At 54.9% G+C, this 22,914-nt stretch overlaps 4 protein-coding genes and 2 pseudogenes across 4 annotated transcripts in view; 2 read left to right on the top strand and 4 right to left on the bottom strand.

The window, feature by feature from the left end:
- Nucleotides 1-22,914, top strand: part of LOC142031834 (inositol 1,4,5-trisphosphate receptor-interacting protein-like 1) — a 51,582-nt gene that overhangs the window by 28,237 nt on the left and 431 nt on the right. The window lies entirely within an intron of this gene.
- On the bottom strand, nucleotides 3,661-5,002 carry LOC142032355 (inositol 1,4,5-trisphosphate receptor-interacting protein-like 1; annotated as a pseudogene).
- On the bottom strand, nucleotides 6,116-8,073 carry LOC142031840 (inositol 1,4,5-trisphosphate receptor-interacting protein-like 1). The gene has a single exon (XM_075029584.1). It carries the CDS (start codon nucleotides 8,056-8,058, stop codon nucleotides 6,487-6,489), a length of 1,572 nt encoding a protein of 523 aa, XP_074885685.1. The 5' UTR covers nucleotides 8,059-8,073; the 3' UTR covers nucleotides 6,116-6,486.
- Nucleotides 9,140-10,632, top strand: LOC142031845 (inositol 1,4,5-trisphosphate receptor-interacting protein-like 1). The gene has a single exon (XM_075029591.1). It carries the CDS (start codon nucleotides 9,160-9,162, stop codon nucleotides 10,039-10,041), a length of 882 nt encoding a protein of 293 aa, XP_074885692.1. The 5' UTR covers nucleotides 9,140-9,159; the 3' UTR covers nucleotides 10,042-10,632.
- On the bottom strand, nucleotides 19,745-20,717 carry LOC142032354 (inositol 1,4,5-trisphosphate receptor-interacting protein-like 1; annotated as a pseudogene).
- Nucleotides 20,703-22,213, bottom strand: LOC142032353 (uncharacterized). Its single transcript, XM_075030992.1, is given in 4 exon segments — nucleotides 20,703-21,900; nucleotides 21,903-21,996; nucleotides 21,998-22,068; nucleotides 22,156-22,213. Coding segments are annotated over 4 exon segments (1,137 nt in total). The 3' UTR covers nucleotides 20,703-20,986.

Here is a 22,914-nt window from a genome sequence, read left to right as displayed (position 1 = left end):
ATGTGGTCAGTTTCAGCATTGTTCTCATCTAGCGGACAGGAACATCTAGTCATAAGAGCAAAGAACTGCAAAACTTACAAGTAACTACCTCTACTAGTTAATTGCTGGCTATGCTTTTGTCTGTGGTTTCAATCATAGTGCTAGTATAAGATTTCTAATAATTATTTACCAAATCTCACTTTTACAGTCACCTAGCAGCAGACCAGTTTCCACAGCTGGTAGAAAATATTAAAACCATCAAAATATTTAGACATCCCATACAGAATGTATGGAAATATGCTCTCAGTATTGCTGTATTAAGGCACATAGTGCAACAATATAACAAATATCCCAAAGAGAGCTATGAGAACAGAGACCGGGGAGACTTTCACATCCTGTCCATCCCAGACACCAGGACTTTCCTCCTTGTCTATCAAGCAACAAGATGAGATGCTGTTTCCTTCCCTCCATCTATGTTATCAAGCCAATGAGCCTCGTAATGTATTAACCCTACTTGACATTGTGAAACAAGACCTCTGTTTGACTGAGCTATTGCCCTGGTAGTTACGCACAAAGTCTGGCTGCTTTGTTAAAGGTGAAGCCCTGCGAGTGCAGTGCCTGCTTTCCCCAGCCGGGCAGGAATCAGGTAGGACTTGATTCCTGGGCAAGACTTGTGATACTGCTCGAGCCTCACTGCATGTAGTGAGCAGGGTGCCCCAGCCAAAGACCAGCATCTTTAAGGAGGGCTGATGGCCAGCCATTTCAGCGCGCTTTCTGTCCTCTGGTGGGTGAAGCAGTGCCTGGGCAAGGGGATGTGCTGAGGGATGCTGGCACACAAGGTCGCGCTGTGGGGAGTGGTAGCGATACACGGGGATGTGCCAGGGAGCCCACTGGGCAGAGACTCACCCCTGTGGGGTGCTACCACAGCTAGAAGCCAGCCCAGCTGGAATACGTACAGTGCGCTCAGACACCGAAGGAGAGAGGCTGCTTTTCCCCCAGAGCTCACGTGGAGAGACCAGAGGAAGAACAAATTGCCCATGTCAGTGCTGAGAGCTCAGTCAACTCCTCGAGTGCAAGGGTGGCGATTCAACGTATCTGGAGGACTGGGACCTCAGGGCAGTGCCTATGAACCTCGTCCCTGACAGCGTGATGCAGTCACCCGGTGACAGGTATGGGTGGCCAAGGCTGCAAGCGTAGGCAAGATGTGTGAGAATTAGCATGAGAATTAGGACTGTGAAAAATCAAATCTCTTCTGGGGACTTAATCAAAGGAAAAGCAACTCTGCCAGGGGAAACAAGCCTGCCATATGAGGCAAGACTGGGTTTGTCTAGCCTTGAGAAAAGAAGGCTTAGGGGAGACCTTATCACCATGTTCTAGGACTTAAAGGGTGGCTAAAAAGAAGATGGAGACTCCCTTTTTCCAAGGAGTCACATGGAAAAGATGAGGGGTAATGGGTACAAGTTAATCCTGGGGAGACTTTGATTGGACAGAAAAGGAAAATTTTTCACAATGAGAACGATCAGCCATTGGAATAATCTCCCTAGGGAAGTGGTGGGTTCCCCAACATTGAAGATTAAGATACTTTTAAGGTTTGGCTGGACAGGGTGCTGGGCCACCTTGTCTAAACCTTGCTTTTGCCAAGAAAGCTTTAACCGGATGGTCCTTGAGCTCCCTCCCGACCTGGTGTTCTAGGATTCTATGAATTGTTTTCCTTTATATCCATCAATATCCCCCTCCCAAAACACAGCAGTTCCTTCCAGTCCACTCAAACGCTAAGAAAAATCTACACCAACCCAGAAAGCCCAGAGGAGCTCTACCGGCTGACTGGGATCGTCCCTCCGGCAACAAGATGGTGAGCAGGTTTGCAGCAACATTTGTGGGAGCTGCCACTGAGAGCAGCTGCGTTTTCCAGAGACACCCTCCGTCTGTAATATGGACGGCCACTTGGCAGCGGAGCAGTTCTTTCCTCCCACACGCAGACCCATCTGGAGTGTACCTTGAAAGCCCTGTCACGACCCGGGCTGGACAGACCTGGGGGGGGGTCGTGGTGAGTTCGGAATTCCCTCGGGCTAAACTGAGGTGAAAGGACACCAAACGATCAGTTCAACGGGTTCTTCGCGGCAGAAGCAGCCTGAACTGGGGAGGCGTTAACAGCAGGTGGCGGGCTTTCTCACAGAGGGAATTGGCGCGAAACCACCTCAGCCACCCCTGTAACCCCCGGCAACCGCCGACGCCAGCTCGGGGAAGAAGGAGAGCCCTCCCGCTGAGGCAGGGGCGCGGAGCGGCCCCCCCTTGCCTTCTAAACTCCTCCTCAGAGAAGAGCCCGGGGGCGGCTGCATCCGCTCCTAGCCCCAGGCTTGGTCAGCGGTTCCATGTCTGAAAGGGATGAGGTGTAGGGGTTATACGAGGAGAGAGAGACGGAGGGAAGGGAAAGAGAACGATTTCGCCGGCCCTGGGCCCGCCGCCGGCCCAGTCAGCCTCGCGGCCCAGTTCCAGTAGGGGCGCGCGTGGGGCTCCCGTTTCTGTCGTTTTATCATCTCCTTGCCCCTCCTTCGGGCGGGCACTCGAACTCGTTAGGCTAATTAGGTGTCCTGTGCAGTTTGTGCTTTCAGAACTTTCGGGAAGTGGGTCGTTGGGCTCGGGGGTCCTCTGGGGAGTAACGTCTTCCCTGCAGGCGTGAGCGTCGTGTGGCCTTTGGCCGTGTGGTGAGCTGCCCTGCTCAGCACATCAGAACAGCCTTGTCAGAACAGGGAGCTGTGCACCCGCCGGCACGGCCTCCCCCTCCTGTTGCTGATCTGGGCCGATCGCTTCTTTTCACCTGCGGTTCCTTGCTGCGCAGGGTTCGTCGTTAGGCAGGGTCCGTCCTTACGCAGAACTTGCCCCACCACAAAGTTTGAGACGTTAACTCCTTCAGTCTCTCACAAGCCCTCAGGTTCAAAAAAGGTCTCCTACCCAGCATAGTGCAGTTTTCCTCTTTGGGGGCAGAAACTAATTTCAAGAGTTAAAACAGAGGGAGTATCAAAGATGCCTTGGCATATGCCGTGGGAAGGAGGGGGTGCCAGAGGCTGTGATGTTTATTGGCCTCTGCCATAAAGAGGGGGAAAATGAAACACCATATGAATACGATGCACCTAAATATTGCCAAAATGGGTGTGTGATAAATATCCAGACAGAAGGAGGCAGACAGCTCCCACATGCTTGCTCTAGCTACGCTAAGTGGTACGTTTCCTGCTAAAGACAATCTAAACCCCAAAGATATGGCTTAAAATCCTAAGGACTCATGAAGGATGAATACGATATCATGAGATGACCAAATGCTACTTGAAAGACACAGTCCTATCAGAGAGAAAGCAAAAGCCAGTAAAGCCAGCCTCAGCCTACCAAATGATTAGGAAGATGTCTGAGTTGCCTTTCTCCCTGCCAGATGTCAGCATTATGAAAACAGGCCTCCTGAAGGTGTCAGCTAGCCAGAGTTTGCAGCAGTGGGAGGAGGGCAGCACCATAACCTGGTAGGGGGGTGATACAGGTATTTACTCAGTGTGTCTTCAGGGTGGTGGAGGAAGCACAGCATGTTCTCCACCAGACACTCCCTCGTGCAGGTTCGCTCCAGCTCCATGCAGATGCAGGATTCTCTCACCCACATCTCCTCCATGGTGACTATAGCAAGGTGGAAGGCGTGCCCAAGGAGAGAATGCAGGGACACAAGCAGGTGGTAGACAGCATTGTCCTCAAGAGGACATCTTTGCGCATGGTGGATCTCCCGGAGGGAATGGCCTCTCTCAGAGAGGGAGGGCGGTCGCTGTCCCCGTGGTAACAGGCATCTCTGTCGCAAGGCTCCTTGCAATGGCCCCTTCGGCTGCATCGGGTCCCACTCCGCAGCGTGTGCTTTTGCTGTGTAGGAAAGCTGGGGCAGCGATTGCCACTGCCAATTGAGGAGCGTGTTCTCCGTGTCCAGCGTGCTCAGTTCCGCAGCACCAGCTCCCCGGGGAGTGACTTCAGGCCTGGCCCTGTGCCTGAAGAACTGCACCTCTGCCATAGCCCAGCTCTCTGGCCACGTCCTGCTGCTGGTAACACTGGCCTCTGCCTACATGATGCTCAGCAAGGTGTCCAAGCCATCTTGCTGCACCCCAAATATCATCACAATCAGCAGGGGACTATTGGAAGCGTTCATCAGCTGGAGCTTGCAGGAGCGCCTGGAGGGCAGCACGGTTAAGCGGTGGTGTCTCGACTGAGGCAAAACCACCCAGGCTGCTTTTACCAAGACCTGGAACCAGCGGGTGGTTTTCTCCATGTCTAGGTAGGGGCCGATGCAGAGGGTGCCTAGGAGGCTGGGACCCTGATTTTTCCTCAGCTCCTCCTTGGGGTGGTGCAGGAAGCACAGCATGTCCTCCACCAGCCGCTCCCTCGTGCAGGTGCACTCCAGCTCCACGCGGAGCCTGGAGTTCCTCGCTGGCCTCTCCCTCCTGTTGCCCAACTCCAGGTGGAAGGCGTGCCCACGGGGGGGCTTCAGGGGCACGAGCAGGTGGTAGACAGCATCATCCTCACAGACTCCAACCTTCTGAGGCGCTTCTCACACCGACAGCTGGCTTCAGTCGCGGCATAAAACTATTCCTGGAAAGCTTTCGGCACATACGGAGAAGTTCATCTGCCGTCTCATCCACCATCATGAACAATTCTGGCAGGTCCAGGAGGCGCTTGACCGAAATTCTGCCCACATCCACTGCAACACTGGATTTTACTTCTTGCTCCTCCTTAGCCGCCTTCTTCCGGAAGCTGGCCTCCTTGCTGCTGCTGCTGCTGCCTGAGAGCTCCTTTTCCTGAGCCACCAGCAGAGCCCAAAGAGCAGGAGCAGGACTCCACCGATGGCCCAGGACTGCCACTGCTGCAAGGCAGCAAAGAGCAGGGCTCCCCAGGCAAAGCCGCTCTGCTCCTGGGTTCCCTGCTCCAGCTCCTGCAGCAGCTGAGTCATCTTCCAGCTCAGGTACTCCCTACTCTGCTGTGATGCCAAGCTGCCTGCTGGCATTAACGCGCAGCACCTGGGAAGCCAAAGCCCAGTGAATCACTGAGACCAGAGCCCACTGCACCAGCTCTTCTGCAAGATGCTCCCCGATGCCATGGCAGCTGAGCTGTCGGCACCCTATGCCTGCATTCCCCGACCCAGAGACGCACGGACACTCACGGACACAGCCTTTGTCCAAACAAGAGATTTATTGACAGCTTTGCGCGCGGTGGATCTCCCGGAGGGAATGGACTCTCTGGCCACGTCCTGCTGCTGGTAACACTGGCCTCTGCCTACTCGATGCTCAGCAAGGTGTCCAAGCCATCTTGCTGCACCACAAATGTCATCTCAATCAGCAGGGGACTATTGGAAGCGTTCGTCAGCTGAAGCTTGCAGGAGCGCCTGGAGGGCAGCACAGTTAAGTGGTAGTGTCTCGACTGAGGCAAAAGCAGCAAGGCTGATTTTTCCAAGGTTTTGAACCAGTCGGTGGTATTCTCCATGTCTAGGTAGCGGCCGGTGCAGAGGGTGCCTAGGAGGCTGGGCCCCTGATTTTTCCTCCTACGGTCCACCAGCCGCTCCCTCCTGCGTGTGCACTCCAGCTCCACGCGGACCCTGCAGTTCCTCGCTGGCCTCTCCCCGGTGGTGCCCAACTCCAGGTGGAAGGAGTGCCCATGGGGGGGCTTCAGGGGCACGAGCAGGTTGTAGGCATCATCCTTACAGAGACCCCAACCTCCTAAGGTGCTTCTGAAAACAGCTAGCTTCAGTCGCGGCATAAAACTATTCCTGGAAAGCGTTTGCCATATATGGAGAAGTTCATCCACCATCTTATCCACCATCTCGAGTGATTCTGGCAGGAAGCGCTTGACCGAAATTCTGCCCACATCCACTGCAACACTGGATTTTACTTTTTGCTCCTCCTTAGCCGCCTTCTTCCTGCAGCTGGCCTCCTTTCTGCTGCTGGCTGGCTGACGGCTCCTTTTCCTGAGCCACCAGCAGAGCCCGAAGAGCAGGAGCAGGACTCCACCGATGGCCCAGGACTGCCACTGCTCCAAGGCAGCAAAGAGCAGGGCTCCCCAGGCAAAGCCGCTCTGCTCCAGCTCCTGCAGAGCATTCCGGAAGATGCTTTTCTGATGGGTGCTTTCTGTGTCCAGACTGCAGTCTGAGGCATGCAGAGGCACATCAGCGCTGCCTTGCGCTTGGTCCCTGCACAGCCGGAGCTGCAGCCAGGAAGAATTTCTGGGCCCATGTGAAATCGCCACTATGGCCGCGACTGTGAGGGGAAAGGAGGATGAACATCACTTTGTAGCCACCATAGTCACCACCATCTGCTGCACTGGGGAGACTGCCTAGAGGAGAACGCCGACGCTCTTGACAGAGGGCTGCTGTACAGGGTTTTCCCTTTACTTTCTGTGTCCCGCATTCTTCCCTCTTTTTCTCTGCAGTATGAGGTGGTAGTCTGCCGTCAGCTGTGACTTCTGCAAACACAGCTCCGTGCGTGAAGATCTCTTTCAGTGTCCGTAGAACAGCAGGCTTGTGAGCTGATGTTGCAGCTCATCGAACTGATGCATTGCCTCGTCGTGGGCGGCTGGATCCTGCACCAGGTGCTGGAAGAGGTTGACTGGTTCGGCCGTTTGGAAGTCTCGGGGCAAGATTATCTCCTCAGGCACCCTCTCGTTGCCGAAGAAGAAGTGGTCGAGGCGTTTCTCCTCCAGGCAGCAGCGCAGGTATCGCATGATATCGTCCATCTGCAGCAGGAAATGCCTCCTGCGCCAGCCTGACAGGGGCATGGTGGTCAGGAGGTGCATCACGACTGTCTTCAAGGTATAGGTGGAAAAGCCTGTGCCCACCAGGATGCGGGCGCAGACCTGCAGGCATCTGAGGTGGAAGCTGTCATGCGGAACTTGCCTGGCCATATGCCTGAAGAACTTCGCCTCTGCCACAGCGTAGCTCTCTGGCCACATCGTGCTTGGGGTGAAGATGGCCTCCGTATTCTGGCTGCTCACAAAGATGTCCGAATTGCCTTGCTGCACCCCAAATACTATCTCAATGAAGAGGGTTCTTCTGGAGGCGTTTGTCAGCTGCAGCTTGCAGGAGTGGCTGGAGGGCAGCACCTTCATATTGTAGCGACGTGACAGAGGCACCACCGCCCAGGCTGACCTCACGAAATTCTGGAACCAGTGGGCAGTTTTTTGCACATCTAGGTAGGAGCCAGTGCAGAGGGTGTGTAGGAGGCTGCGGTCCTGATTCCTCCTTAGCTCCTCCTCGGGGTGGTGCAGGAAGCACAGCATCTCTCCTGCCAGCTGTTCCCTCCTGCAGGTGCACTCCAGCTCCACGCGGACGCAGAAGTTCCTCGCTGGTGACTCCCCCCTGTTGCCCAACTCCAGGTGGAAGGCGTGCCCACGGGGGGGCTTCAGGGGTATGAGCAGGCAGTAGACAGCATCATCCTCATGGGGACTCCAGCCTTCAAAGGTGCTGCCCACCTTGATGGCTGGTTGCAGCACTGGGAAGAAACTATTTGTCAAGAGCTCTTGGAAGACATGGAGGAGGTTGCCCGCCAGCTCCTCCACCACTCGGCTCCTGTAGGCTAGGTTCTGCACTGGCCACTGTATGCGCTTTACTAAAATCCTGCCCAGATTGCTCTCGTCATCAGAATCTTCTTCTTCACTGTCTTCCTCCTCCTGCTCCTCTTCCTGCTCCTGCTCTTCTTGATCGTCCTGCTCACTGTGGCTGCTGGAGCTCTCCTCGTCACTGCTGCTGTCCACCTCATGGCTCCTTTTCCTGAGCCAACAGCAGAGCCCAAAGAGCAGGAGCAGGACTCCAGCAACGGCCCAGAACTGCCACTGCTGCAAGGCAGCAAAGGGCAGGGCTCCCCAGGCAAAGGCGCTCTGCTCCTGGGTCCTCTGCATCAGCTGCTGCATGCCCTGCTCCAGCTCCTGCAGCATCTGAATCATCTTCCGTCTGAGGTACCACTCACGCAGCTGCACGCGCTCGCGCGTGGCCTCATCCAGCTCCTCGCCGACCACCTGAGCATTCCGGAGGATGGTTCGCACAAGCTTGGCGAAGAATTGCACGACAGCCATGGCCTGCAGGAGGAGGGAGAGAAGGGGTTCAGTGGGGCTGGGAGGGAGGGAGCTGGTGTCGTGGGGAGCAGGGCCGGGAGCCGCAGGGAGCTGGGGGCAGGTAGGAGAGGGGGCGAGGCAGCTGGGAGGCAGCAAGGCCTGCGCCCAGCCCCGGTGGCGGCGGCACCGTGCCCTGCCGGAGGTGCTCCCGCCAGCGGCTGGGCCCTCGGTGCAGGCCGAGAACCCACCCCCCGGGGGCCCGCGTTTCTGCCCCGGCCCTCGTCCGGCCCAGCCTCCCCCTGCCTGCGCACTCACCGCTCGCCCAGGCTGCACTGGCGCAGCGCTGCCGGCGGGTGCCTTTTATACCCCCCCCGCATTGTGACTCGGCCCCTCCGATGTCACAGGTGCCGGAGCGCATCACAGGCACGCCCGCCGGCCAGCCCCGGCCTTCGGCCTCACCCCGGCTCAGCGACTCCCGGCTGCCCTGGTGGAGCGGTGAAGGCTGGGCTCGAGTTCGTTTTCTTCACGGGAGCTTGCGTGCTGCTTTATTTCGGATCGCGTGCCGTCTGCCTGCCGACGGCAATCTCACAATCGATCACGGAACGTCCTGAGTTGGAAGGGACCCCCGAGGGTCACCGAGTCCAACCCCTGACTCCGCACGAGGCAACCTCAAGTATGTATCCTAGGATGAGACTATGTGCAAATGCCGGTGGGCGTGCCTGTGATGCGCTCTGGCACCTGTGACATCAGAGGGCCGAGTCACAATGGCGGGGGGAGTATAAAAGGCACCCGCCGGCAGCGCTGCCCCAGTACAGCCTGGGCGAGCGGTGAGTGCGCAGGCGGGGGGAGGCTGGGCCGGACGAGGGCCGGGGCGGAAAGGCGGGCCCCCGGGGGGGTGGGTTCTCGGCCTGCACTGAGGGCCCAGCCGCTGGCGGGAGCACCTCGGGCAGGGCACGGTGCCGCCGCCACCGGGGCTGGGCGCAGGCCTTGCTGCCTCCCAGCTGCCTCGCCCCCTCTCCTACCTACCCCCAGCTCCCTGCGGCTCCCGGCCCTGCTCCCCCCGACGCCAGCTCCCTCCCTCCCAGCCCCACTGAACCCCTTCTCTCCCTCCTCCTGCAGGCCATGGATGTGATACGATTCTTCGCCCTGGTTTTGGGAAGCATCATCTGGAATGTTCTGCAGGAGCTGGAGCAGAGCGGCTTTTCCTGGGGAGCCCTGCTCTTTGCTGCCTTGGAGCAGTGGCAGTCCTGGGCCATCGGTGGAGTCCTGCTCCTGCTCTTCGGGCTCTGCTGGTGGCTCAGGAAAAGGAGCCGTCAGCCAGCCAGCAGCAGCAAGGAGACGGCTGAGGAGGAGGAAGAAGTAAATTCCTGTGTTGCAGGGGATGTGGACATAATTTTGCTCAAGCGCCTCCTGGACCTGCAAAAATTTTTCCTGATGATGGATGAACTTCTCCATATGTGCCAAATGCTTTCCAGGAATACTTTTAGGCCGCAACTGCAGCCAGCTGTCCGTGTGAGAAGCGCCTTAGAAGGCTGGAGTGTCTGTGAGGATGATGCTGTCTACCACCTGCTCGTGCCCCTGAAGCCCCCCCGTGGGCACGCCTTCCACCTGGAGTTGCGCAACAAGAGGGAGAGGCCAGTGAGGAAGTGCAGGGTCCGCGTGGAGCTGGAGTGCACCTGCAGGAGGGAGCGGCTGGTGGAGGACATGCTGTGCTTCCTGCACCACCCCGAGGAGGAGCTTAGGAGGAATCAGGCTGCCAGCCTCCTAGAGACCTTCTGCACCGGCCCCTACCTAGACATGGAGAAAAGCACCCGCTGGTTCCAGGTCTTGGTAAAAGCAGCCTGGGTGGTTTTGCCTCAGTCGACACAGCACCGCTTAATCGTTCTGCGCTCCAGGCGCTCCTGCAAGCTCCGGCTGACGAACACTTCCAATAGTCCCCAGCTGATTGAGATGACATTTGTGGTGCAGCAAGATGGCTTGGACACCTTCCTGAGCATCGAGTAGGCAGAGGCCAGTGTTACCAGCAGCAGGACGTGGCCAGAGAGTCCATTCCCTCCGGGAGATCCACCGTGCGCAAAGGTGGCAATAAATCTCTTGTTTGGACAAGGGCTGTGTCCGTGAGTGTCCGTGCGTCTCTGGGTCGGGGAATGCGGGCATAGGGTGCTGACAGCTCAGCTGCCACGGCGTCGGGGAGCATCTTGCAGAAGAGCTGGTGCAGTGGGCTCTGGTCTCAGCGATTCGCTGGGCTTTGGCTTCCCACGTGCTGCGGGTTAATGCCAGCAGGCAGCTTGGCATCATCACGCAGCTACTCAGTGCCTTGCCCGCAGTGGCACGGTGGAGAGAATCTGAAGGGTAAAAGTGGGAAAGCTTGCGGGTGGAGAGAGGACAGTTCAGTACGTAAAGCACGAGCTACACGCCCAGGCAAAGCAACGTAAAGAATTCATTCACTCCTGCCCCGCTCTGCCGACCAGACCTGCCTTTTGGGGAAGCCTTCTGCCTCCCTGCGGCTCGGGTTGAAGGCGTTACCAGGAAACTCCCGAGCCTTGTACGGCCCTCACTGTTAGCCCCTCTTGCTTTTTCGTGTGGGTACCAAGGAAGTCGTGATGAGAATTCCAAGAGCGATCAAAAGAGACTTCAGGGCCTCGGGCAGATTGGTAGAGGGATCAGGAGCACAGGTAGTATTCTCCTCTGTCCTCCCAGCCGGAGGGAATGACATCAAAACAAACAGGCGGTCGCAGCGTATTAACAATACCTGGCTCCGAGGCTAGCGTCACTGCCAGAATTTGGAGTTTTTCAACCATGGGATGGTCTATGCGACACCAGGCCTGCTGGGGCCTGGCAAGATTCACCCGTTCTCAAGGGGGGAAAAGTATTTTTGCTCACGAGCGAGCGGGGCTGACTGAGAGAGCTTTAAACTAGGTTTGGAGGGGGGAAGGGGTAAAATCAGTCCTGCTAGTGATAAGCTAGGGGTGGCGCGACAATGTTGGGGGAACGGTGCGCAGAGCTTTCGCTCTGCTCCACGATGTGCCGAGGACGCAGGAGCGCGTTTGAAACGTTTGTAGGCTCGAGTGCGCGGTGCGAGGAAGAGACAGGAGGAGCTAGAGGCCTCGGCTCGGTCCCAGAGCAACGACATCGCTGGCCTAAGGGACACTTGCTGGGAAGAGTCCTGTGACCGGAGTGCAGTGACGGACCCTTCCAGGCTCTTCAGGAGAGGGAGGCAGGGCAGGCGAGGCGGAGGGGCAGCGCTGTATGTAAAGGAGGGGTCGGACTGTACAGCGCTTGCAGCTGGGGACGACATGGTTGAGAGCCTCTGCGTAAAGATTAGGGGAAAAGCTAATAAAGCGGACGTCCTTGCAGGAGTCTGCTATGGATCACCCAGCCAGGATGAGGACGCCAACGTATGAATCTATAAGGAACCACGGGAAATCTCTGGATCAGTCGCCCTGTGTCGTCCTTATGGGCAGCTCCAGCTGCCCAGCTGCGAACTGGGGCTGTCACAGAGCAGACATGAACAGGCCCGGGAAATTCCTGAAGCCCACGTTGAAGACCACTCTTTGATACGGGTACTACGGGAGCCGACTAGGAAGGGTGCCCTCCTAGGCCTGTTGTTTGTACATAGAGAGGGTCTTGTGGGTGAAGTGATGATTGGTGGCTGTCTTGGCCGTAGTGATCAGAAAATGGTCGAGTTTAAAATCGTTGGCGATATGGGAAACCCTGTCCGCAGAGCGACTCCCCTGGATTCTGGGAGAGCAGACTTTAGGCTGCTCAAGGAGCTAGTTAGCAAGGTCCCCTGGGAATCTGCTTTCGAGGGTATCGTTGCCCGTAAGTGCCGGTCAATTTTTTAGATCCCAGGAGCGGGCAATTGCAATGTGTCGCAAGTCAAGCAAGGGGGGCGGAAGGGTGGTTTGGCTGTAGACCCTGGCGCTATAAGAAGTAGTGGCGGACGGCCGCCCTGTGGCAGAAGATGTGCACTCATAGCTGTATTCGGTACACCTCCAGTGGAAATTCAGTGATGGTGTGTGGGCGAAGATTTGCAAGCTTTTCAATAACTGTCACATCAAAAGAGCTGTCTAACTATGTCGAAGCGCTAGAGAAGCTCAGGCCTCTCTGCGTTTTCAGTTAGACTGTGCAGAACATGGCCGGTTCTTCTGTGATGCGCAAAGCTACCAGAACCTTTATTGCCTAACGATGGATCTTTGGAAAGTGAAGTTAACGCCGAGATGAGATGCTATGTCTGCATCCTTTGCACTGGTGGTTTTGTCTCTGTGACCTGACCTTTCCCCCAAAAAAGTTTGTTTCACTGAAAAATAGCCATAAGACTGTGTTTACGTTGCATCTTTGCTGGTTCAAAGAGGTAAAGTACATTATGGCTTTGGTATATGAAGGCAAGAAGAGAAACATGTTATTTGCGTAAGACCTTCCACGTGAATTTTTGCATTTGAATACATCCATGGTATTCCAGTTTAGTGCTTTGCATCCCCCCAGCTTCAAAGAGCAAGCTCTGAGCTAGAGTGAAAGACAGTTTGCTGATCTCTCCTCTTGAACATGTTGCTCGTTTCTTGCTCCTTTTTTTCCCTCTTGTGTACCTTTGAGCTTTTGAACCAATGAAAGCAGGTTCATCTCGCAAAGTTCTTTTGACCAAGGACAAGGCTCAGAATGTGGGGGACAAAGAAGAAGTACAAGCACTGACTGAGGCCAGGAAGACGATGCAATCTGCTTAGCCCTCTGCATCCCAACGGATTGTTACCACAAAGTCAGGTTTGCCGGTGACCTAGGCTAAAGCGTTTTCATCATGTTAACTGGTTTCCATTCCAAGCGGCTCCAGGTTTTCCAGGCTCTTTGGCAACTTCCTGTCACTTCCTCAGAGTTGCTCGCCCTTATGAAGGCTCTTCTTGGAGAGGGGTATCCTGGGTTGAACTTTCTCTTTTCTGTATTCTGTAAAAATCCCGAGCCACTGACAACTCTGGCCACACCTGCATTATTAAAAACTGTTCTTGAGCAGTTTGTTTTCTGACTCCCAGAGGATAAGTGGCACAGATAGCCAGATGCTGCAGGATCCCCATCCCAGTTGTGTTCAGGCACAACTGAACATCCACTGTACAGCCCCTGGGTCCCAGCAGTACCCCAGCCAGCAGCTGTCTCTTGCCCAAGAGCATGCTGTAGGACCTGCTGGGCAGCACTGGAAGCTTGCTGCCAGTTGGCACCTTTCCCTGAGTCCCTGGGCTCTCATGCTACAGAGACACGATTCCTCTGAAGAAGGGAATTAGTACAGTCCAGGGCTAGTTCCTGGGAGTCCCAAGATGCCAAGGAAGGAGGGCTGTCAGGAGCAGGCTGCATAAGAAGGAAGGTTGTTGTCTGGTTTTCTGTGCAACTGTGAGGACCTTTAAAGGACCTTAAAAGAGTCTGTAGGCACGAGGGATGCTCATGTTGCAAGCTCACAACTGTAAGAAAAGCTCGCAATAGAAGAAGTGCTTCAGACAGGACATAGATTCATCCGTGCCTGGCGCTGTTCATTGAGTAATAGCCAGGTCGCAGTTGCACATGAGCCTGCGGGCCATGCCACTGGCCCCGAGTAAGCATCCCAAGAGGTGTGCCTAGGTGCAGGGGCGGTTGAGGACAGCACGATGTCTAGAGAGGATCCCATAGGCTATACTGTCCTGTCTGTGTGGAGAAGCTGCTCTGGGGACCGTTTGTTTCAAGAGGTGGGTGCCCTGGCTCGGCAACAGGCTGATGCTGCAGCTCTGTCAACAGGTACCAGGATGACACCCATACACTGCACCACACCACGAATGTCCGGCACCACATCTCCCCAAGAAGGAAGGCTGAGGGAGATCTAATTGCTGTCTTCCACTACCCAAAGCCTGCCTTTTCTCAGAGGTGCACAATGAAAGAATGTGTCACACATTGCACCAAGGGAAGCATGCCATGAGAGCAGATAAGCCCTGGAAGAAGCAGCCAGAGAGGGTGGGGAATCTCCTTCTTTGGCAACATTAGAAGTTCAGCTGGACAAGACCCTGAGGGACATGTCCTAACTTTGGTGTTAGCCCTGCTTTAATTAGGGGGTGAGACTAAAGACCTCCAGAGGTCTCTTCCAACCCAAATTCTCTATGTTACTCTGTGAGAGTGAGGATCAAATGGCCTTGGTGACCTTGTTGTGCGGGTGGAAGACCTTATAGTGCAGGTGTTTCCATTGTTCTGGAGGCCTTCAGGTGGAGCTACCAGTAATGAAAGCATTGTCCAAAGATTGTTGGAGGGGACACTGTTGATGGTGGGGGAAGTCTTTTCATTGACGATGACAACAGCATAGATAAGCTTGTACAAAACCGCATTACTTGAAGCCCTAATGTATATGATGAACAAAAGAAAGAGCCAGCACAGGTCTCCAAATGAGCTGTTAGTGACGGCAGATATATCACTGAGCAAAAGCAGGTGCTGTTTACAGTTGCCACCACTGTGGCCAGGAGTCACCCAGCACTTGGGCAGTTTTCCATGCCGGGCTGCCTGGCACAGCAGCCCTTACGTCCTGCATACTAGAGCTCTTATCTCAGTATCAGCCAGCTAGCAAAGGCAAGTGACCAGCTTCGGCATCTTCTTCACTCATGGAAACCCACCCATTTCCTTGACAGCTGTCCGCAGGAATTGGGCTTGCAGATCTTAAATACGAAACCAGGAAGTCTCAGGATCTCTGCTGAAGAAAGCTTTAGCATAAGTGTTTAATAATCTGGCATAAGATCACAGCATCAGAAAAACAATGACCCGTGTTAGAAGACTGAGTGTTCTGAGCACAGTTACGAGTAACAGATATTTCTAGGAGAAATGTAAGAAAGTGTAAAAATGAGGGTCATCTACCAGTTTTAGCCCTAAGCACAACAGGAAGTACAACCACAATCACATGGTAAGGCATTTCCATGGCAACTGACAACATTTTCCATTAAGCTGGAATTAACTTCAGGCTATAATCTGCCTAAGGACACAGAACGCATAAGGATGCAGCAAGATAGCTAACACCATACGTAGAAAAAGAAAAAGGCTGAACTGTGGGTACGATGGGAGTGGGAAGGAGCAAGAGCAGGACTCGGCATAAGAAAACCCTGTCCCAACACGTCGTGTCATGGGCAGGAAATGCTCCCTGCCCTCCATTACCACCGGATCACACTACGTGGGTTTCCCTGCAATGGACTGGGTAAAATAATGCAGGTGCAAGAAGTCTGCATTGCTTCTCTTTCCCAGGTCCCATAATTGTGTCATGGGTCTGTCCTAGCTTAGGAACAAAAATTATTCATTAACAACTGCCTTACCAGACACACTGATACCGAAAAGCCGGTCGAAGAAACTCTCCAAGACTCGTTTTGGAGTTTTAGAAAGCAGGCGTTCTTTATTGCAGCGCTGGATGCACGGGGGATAGTTCCACCTAGCGTGCATACCACAGCTTTAGCACAAACAGGTTATACAGAATAACTAATTGCACATTAATCAGATTAGTATACACTTACATAAAAAATAATTGCAACTGATTCTCATAGTACTGCCTACATCCGATCATGCGCAATGAAGGATCCATTTGAGTCGAAGGGCTGCTTTTACGACCACCGACCCATTTGAAGTTCTTGCTGGCTGTCCTTGAAGTCTTTATTCTTGTCCTTGTTCTTTGATCTTGAAGCTTAACGCAACTTCAATCACATGTGGTCAGTTTCAGCATTGTTCTCATCTAGCGGACAGGAACATCTAGTCATAAGAGCAAAGAACTGCAAAACTTACAAGTAACTACCTCTACTAGTTAATTGCTGGCTATGCTTTTGTCTGTGGTTTCAATCATAGTGCTAGTATAAGATTTCTAATAATTATTTACCAAATCTCACTTTTACAGTCACCTAGCAGCAGACCAGTTTCCACAGCTGGTAGAAAATATTAAAACCATCAAAATATTTAGACATCCCATACAGAATGTATGGAAATATGCTCTCAGTATTGCTGTATTAAGGCACATAGTGCAACAATATAACAAATATCCCAAAGAGAGCTATGAGAACAGAGACCGGGGAGACTTTCACATCCTGTCCATCCCAGACACCAGGACTTTCCTCCTTGTCTATCAAGCAACAAGATGAGATGCTGTTTCCTTCCCTCCATCTATGTTATCAAGCCAATGAGCCTCGTAATGTATTAACCCTACTTGACATTGTGAAACAAGACCTCTGTTTGACTGAGCTATTGCCCTGGTAGTTACGCACAAAGTCTGGCTGCTTTGTTAAAGGTGAAGCCCTGCGAGTGCAGTGCCTGCTTTCCCCAGCCGGGCAGGAATCAGGTAGGACTTGATTCCTGGGCAAGACTTGTGATACTGCTCGAGCCTCACTGCATGTAGTGAGCAGGGTGCCCCAGCCAAAGACCAGCATCTTTAAGGAGGGCTGATGGCCAGCCATTTCAGCGCGCTTTCTGTCCTCTGGTGGGTGAAGCAGTGCCTGGGCAAGGGGATGTGCTGAGGGATGCTGGCACACAAGGTCGCGCTGTGGGGAGTGGTAGCGATACACGGGGATGTGCCAGGGAGCCCACTGGGCAGAGACTCACCCCTGTGGGGTGCTACCACAGCTAGAAGCCAGCCCAGCTGGAATACGTACAGTGCGCTCAGACACCGAAGGAGAGAGGCTGCTTTTCCCCCAGAGCTCACGTGGAGAGACCAGAGGAAGAACAAATTGCCCATGTCAGTGCTGAGAGCTCAGTCAACTCCTCGAGTGCAAGGGTGGCGATTCAACGTATCTGGAGGACTGGGACCTCAGGGCAGTGCCTATGAACCTCGTCCCTGACAGCGTGATGCAGTCACCCGGTGACAGGTATGGGTGGCCAAGGCTGCAAGCGTAGGCAAGATGTGTGAGAATTACCATGAGAATTAGGACTGTGAAAAATCAAATCTCTTCTGGGGACTTAATCAAAGGAAAAGCAACTCTGCCAGGGGAAACAAGCCTGCCATATGAGGCAAGACTGGGTTTGTCTAGCCTTGAGAAAAGAAGGCTTAGGGGAGACCTTATCACCATGTTCTAGGACTTAAAGGGTGGCTAAAAAGAAGATGGAGACTCCCTTTTTCCAAGGAGTCACATGGAAAAGATGAGGGGTAATGGGTACAAGTTAATCCTGGGGAGACTTTGATTGGACAGAAAAGGAAAATTTTTCACAATGAGAACGATCAGCCATTGGAATAATCTCCCTAGGGAAGTGGTGGGTTCCCCAACATTGAAGATTAAGATACTTTTAAGGTTTGGCTGGACAGGGTGCTGGGCCACCTTGTCTAAACCTTGCTTTTGCCAAGAAAGCTTTAACCGGATGGTCCTTGAGCTCCCTCCCGACCTGGTGTTCTAGGATTCTATGAATTGTTTTCCTTTATATCCATCAATATCCCCCTCCCAAAACACAGCAGTTCCTTCCAGTCCACTCAAACGCTAAGAAAAATCTACACCAACCCAGAAAGCCCAGAGGAGCTCTACCGGCTGACTGGGATCGTCCCTCCGGCAACAAGATGGTGAGCAGGTTTGCAGCAACATTTGTGGGAGCTGCCACTGAGAGCAGCTGCGTTTTCCAGAGACACCCTCCGTCTGTAATATGGACGGCCACTTGGCAGCGGAGCAGTTCTTTCCTCCCACACGCAGACCCATCTGGAGTGTACCTTGAAAGCCCTGTCACGACCCGGGCTGGACAGACCTGGGGGGGGGTCGTGGTGAGTTCGGAATTCCCTCGGGCTAAACTGAGGTGAAAGGACACCAAACGATCAGTTCAACGGGTTCTTCGCGGCAGAAGCAGCCTGAACTGGGGAGGCGTTAACAGCAGGTGGCGGGCTTTCTCACAGAGGGAATTGGCGCGAAACCACCTCAGCCACCCCTGTAACCCCCGGCAACCGCCGACGCCAGCTCGGGGAAGAAGGAGAGCCCTCCCGCTGAGGCAGGGGCGCGGAGCGGCCCCCCCTTGCCTTCTAAACTCCTCCTCAGAGAAGAGCCCGGGGGCGGCTGCATCCGCTCCTAGCCCCAGGCTTGGTCAGCGGTTCCATGTCTGAAAGGGATGAGGTGTAGGGGTTATACGAGGAGAGAGAGACGGAGGGAAGGGAAAGAGAACGATTTCGCCGGCCCTGGGCCCGCCGCCGGCCCAGTCAGCCTCGCGGCCCAGTTCCAGTAGGGGCGCGCGTGGGGCTCCCGTTTCTGTCGTTTTATCATCTCCTTGCCCCTCCTTCGGGCGGGCACTCGAACTCGTTAGGCTAATTAGGTGTCCTGTGCAGTTTGTGCTTTCAGAACTTTCGGGAAGTGGGTCGTTGGGCTCGGGGGTCCTCTGGGGAGTAACGTCTTCCCTGCAGGCGTGAGCGTCGTGTGGCCTTTGGCCGTGTGGTGAGCTGCCCTGCTCAGCACATCAGAACAGCCTTGTCAGAACAGGGAGCTGTGCACCCGCCGGCACGGCCTCCCCCTCCTGTTGCTGATCTGGGCCGATCGCTTCTTTTCACCTGCGGTTCCTTGCTGCGCAGGGTTCGTCGTTAGGCAGGGTCCGTCCTTACGCAGAACTTGCCCCACCACAAAGTTTGAGACGTTAACTCCTTCAGTCTCTCACAAGCCCTCAGGTTCAAAAAAGGTCTCCTACCCAGCATAGTGCAGTTTTCCTCTTTGGGGGCAGAAACTAATTTCAAGAGTTAAAACAGAGGGAGTATCAAAGATGCCTTGGCATATGCCGTGGGAAGGAGGGGTGCCAGAGGCTGTGATGTTTATTGGCCTCTGCCATAAAGAGGGGGAAAATGAAACACCATATGAATACGATGCACCTAAATATTGCCAAAATGGGTGTGTGATAAATATCCAGACAGAAGGAGGCAGACAGCTCCCACATGCTTGCTCTAGCTACGCTAAGTGGTACGTTTCCTGCTAAAGACAATCTAAACCCCAAAGATATGGCTTAAAATCCTAAGGACTCATGAAGGATGAATACGATATCATGAGATGACCAAATGCTACTTGAAAGACACAGTCCTATCAGAGAGAAAGCAAAAGCCAGTAAAGCCAGCCTCAGCCTACCAAATGATTAGGAAGATGTCTGAGTTGCCTTTCTCCCTGCCAGATGTCAGCATTATGAAAACAGGCCTCCTGAAGGTGTCAGCTAGCCAGAGTTTGCAGCAGTGGGAGGAGGGCAGCACCATAACCTGGTAGGGGGGTGATACAGGTATTTACTCAGTGTGTCTTCAGGGTGGTGGAGGAAGCACAGCATGTTCTCCACCAGACACTCCCTCGTGCAGGTTCGCTCCAGCTCCATGCAGATGCAGGATTCTCTCACCCACATCTCCTCCATGGTGACTATAGCAAGGTGGAAGGCGTGCCCAAGGAGAGAATGCAGGGACACAAGCAGGTGGTAGACAGCATTGTCCTCAAGAGGACATCTTTGCGCATGGTGGATCTCCCGGAGGGAATGGCCTCTCTCAGAGAGGGAGGGCGGTCGCTGTCCCCGTGGTAACAGGCATCTCTGTCGCAAGGCTCCTTGCAATGGCCCCTTCGGCTGCATCGGGTCCCACTCCGCAGCGTGTGCTTTTGCTGTGTAGGAAAGCTGGGGCAGCGATTGCCACTGCCAATTGAGGAGCGTGTTCTCCGTGTCCAGCGTGCTCAGTTCCGCAGCACCAGCTCCCCGGGGAGTGACTTCAGGCCTGGCCCTGTGCCTGAAGAACTGCACCTCTGCCATGCCCAGCTCTCTGGCCACGTCCTGCTGCTGGTAACACTGGCCTCTGCCTACTCGATGCTCAGCAAGGTGTCCAAGCCATCTTGCTGCACCTCAAATATCATCTCAATCAGCAGGGGACTATTGGAAGCGTTTGTCAGCCGGAGCTTGCAGGAGCGCCTGGAGGGCAGCACGGTTAAGCGGTGGTGTCTCCACTGAGGCAAAACCTGCCAGGCTGCTTTTACCAAGACCTGGAACCAGCGGGTGGTTTTCTCCATGTCTAGGTAGGGGCCGATGCAGAGGGTGCCTAGGAGGCTGGGCCCCTGATTTTTCCTCAGCTTCTCCTTGGGGTGGTGCAGGAAGCACAGCATGTCCTCCACCAGCCGCTCCCTCGTGTAGGTGCACTCCAGCTCCACGCGGAGCCTGGAGTTCCTCGCTGGCCTCTCCCTCCTGTTGCCCAACTCCAGGTGGAAGGCGTGCCCACGGAGGGGCTTCAGGGGCACGAGCAGGTGGTAGACAGCATCATCCTCACAGACTCCAACCTTCTGAGGCGCTTCTCACACCGACAGCTGGCTTTAGTCGCGGCATAAAACTATTCCTGGAAAGCTTTCGGCACATACGGAGAAGTTCATCTGCCGTCTCATCCACCATCATCAACAATTCTGGCAGGTCCAGGAGGCGCTTGACCGAAATTCTGCCCACATCCACTGCAACACTGGATTTTACTTCTTGCTCCTCCTTAGCCGCCTTCTTCCGGAAGCTGGCCTCCTTGCTGCTGCTGCTGCTGCCTGAGAGCTCCTTTTCCTGAGCCACCAGCAGAGCCCAAAGAGCAGGAGCAGGACTCCACCGATGGCCCAGGACTGCCACTGCTGCAAGGCAGCAAAGAGCAGGGCTCCCCAGGCAAAGCCGCTCTGCTCCTGGGTTCCCTGCTCCAGCTCCTGCAGCAGCTGAGTCATCTTCCAGCTCAGGTACTCCCTACTCTGCTGTGATGCCAAGCTGCCTGCTGGCATTAACGCGCAGCACCTGGGAAGCCAAAGCCCAGTGAATCACTGAGACCAGAGCCCACTGCACCAGCTCTTCTGCAAGATGCTCCCCGATGCCATGGCAGCTGAGCTGTCGGCACCCTATGCCTGCATTCCCCGACCCAGAGACGCACGGACACTCACGGACACAGCCTTTGTCCAAACAAGAGATTTATTGACAGCTTTGCGCGCGGTGGATCTCCCGGAGGGAATGGACTCTCTGGCCACGTCCTGCTGCTGGTAACACTGGCCTCTGCCTACTCGATGCTCAGCAAGGTGTCCAAGCCATCTTGCTGCACCACAAATGTCATCTCAATCAGCAGGGGACTATTGGAAGCGTTCGTCAGCTGAAGCTTGCAGGAGCGCCTGGAGGGCAGCACAGTTAAGTGGTAGTGTCTCGACTGAGGCAAAAGCAGCAAGGCTGATTTTACCAAGGTTTCGAACCAGTCGGTGGTATTCTCCATGTCTAGGTAGCGGCCGGTGCAGAGGGTGCCTAGGAGGCTGGGACTCTGATTTTTCCTCCTACGGTCCACCAGCCGCTCCCTCCTGCGTGTGCACTCCAGCTCCACGCGGACCCTGCAGTTCCTCGCTGGCCTCTCCCCGGTGGTGCCCAACTCCAGGTGGAAGGAGTGCCCATGGGGGGGCTTCAGGGGCACGAGCAGGTTGTAGGCATCATCCTTACAGAGACACCAACCTCCTAAGGTGCTTCTGAAAACAGCTGGGTTCATTTGCGGCATAAAACTATTCCTGGAAAGCGTTTGGCATATATGGAGAAGTTCATCCACCATCTTATCCACCATCTCGAGTGATTCTGGCAGGAAGCGCTTGACCGAAATTCTGCCCACATCCACTGCAACACTGGATTTTACTTTTTGCTCCTCCTTAGCCGCCTTCTTCCTGCAGCTGGCCTCCTTTCTGCTGCTGGCTGGCTGACAGCTCCTTTTCCTGAGCCACCAGCAGAGCCCGAAGAGCAGGAGCAGGACTCCACCGATGGCCCAGGACTGCCACTGCTCCAAGGCAGCAAAGAGCAGGGCTCCCCAGGAAAAGCCGCTCTGCTCCAGCTCCTGCAGAGCATTCCGGAAGATGCTTTGCACAACCTTGGCGAAGAATTGTATCACAGCCATGGCCTGCAGGAGGAGGGAGAGAAGGGGTTCAGTGGGGCTGGGAGGGAGGGAGCTGGTGTCGTGGGGAGCAGGGCCGGGATCCGCAGGGAGCTGGGGGCAGGTAGGAGAGGGGGCGAGGCAGCTGGGAGGCAGCAAGGCCTGCGCCCAGCCCCGGTGGCGGCGGCACCGTGCCCTGCCCGAGGTGCTCCCGCCAGCGGCTGGGCCCTCGGTGCAGGCTGAGAACCCACCCCCCCGGGGGCCCGCCTTTCCGCCCCGGCCCTCGTCCGGCCCAGCCTCCCCCCGCCTGCGCACTCACCGCTCACCCAGGCTGTACTGGCGCAGTGCTGCCGGCGGGTGCCTTTCATACCCCCCCCCCCCCATTGTGACTCGGCCCCTCCGATGTCACAGGTGCCGGAGCGCATCACAGGCACGCCCGCCGGCCAGCCCCGGCCTTCGGCCTCACCCCGGCTCAGCGACTCCCGGCTGCCCTGGTGGAGCGGTGAAGGCTGGGCTCGAGTTCGTTTTCTTCACGGGAGCTTGCGTGCTGCTTTATTTCGGATCGCTTGCCGTCTGCCTGCCGACGGCAATCTCACAATCGATCACGGAACGTCCTGAGTTGGAAGGGACCCCCGAGGGTCACCGAGTCCAACCCCTGGCTCCGCACGAGGCAACCTCAAGTATGTATCCTAGGATGAGACTATGTGCAAAGGCTTCTTGAATAGCATCGGGCTTGGGGCCGTGACCCTTTCCGGGCAGGGGCTTGTTCCGCTGTTTGCCACCCTCTCGCTGAAGAACTTCTTCCTAATATCCAATCGGAACTGCCCTTGACGCAGCTTTGAGCCATTCCTTCACGTCTTATGTCACTGAGGCTCAGACAATCTAATGAAACATTTTAAAATCAACATGTTTGTTTGTTCTTCGATGAAAATTGTCTAGAACTCCAAGAACATTAGTGAACCAGCGGTTCAATGATGTCAGGGGAAATGAATACTACACAGCCAACATTGGTGTAAAAGGAACTAGGCCTTAAGCCTCATTGTTTTAAGACTATTCATATTAGACATATAACTAATGATTAGAAA

This window comes from Buteo buteo, chromosome 6 (genome assembly GCF_964188355.1).
Source record: "Buteo buteo chromosome 6, bButBut1.hap1.1, whole genome shotgun sequence".
Taxonomy (NCBI): Eukaryota; Metazoa; Chordata; class Aves; order Accipitriformes; family Accipitridae; genus Buteo; species Buteo buteo.
This window is presented reverse-complemented; position numbering and strand designations above follow the sequence as displayed.

Bases quoted from the DNA above. Each gene is read 5' to 3' on its own strand.
- LOC142031840 (XM_075029584.1), bottom strand. From the start codon at position 8,058: ATGGCTGTCGTGCAATTCTTCGCCAAGCTTGTGCGAACCATCCTCCGG.
- LOC142031845 (XM_075029591.1), top strand. From the start codon at position 9,160: ATGGATGTGATACGATTCTTCGCCCTGGTTTTGGGAAGCATCATCTGG.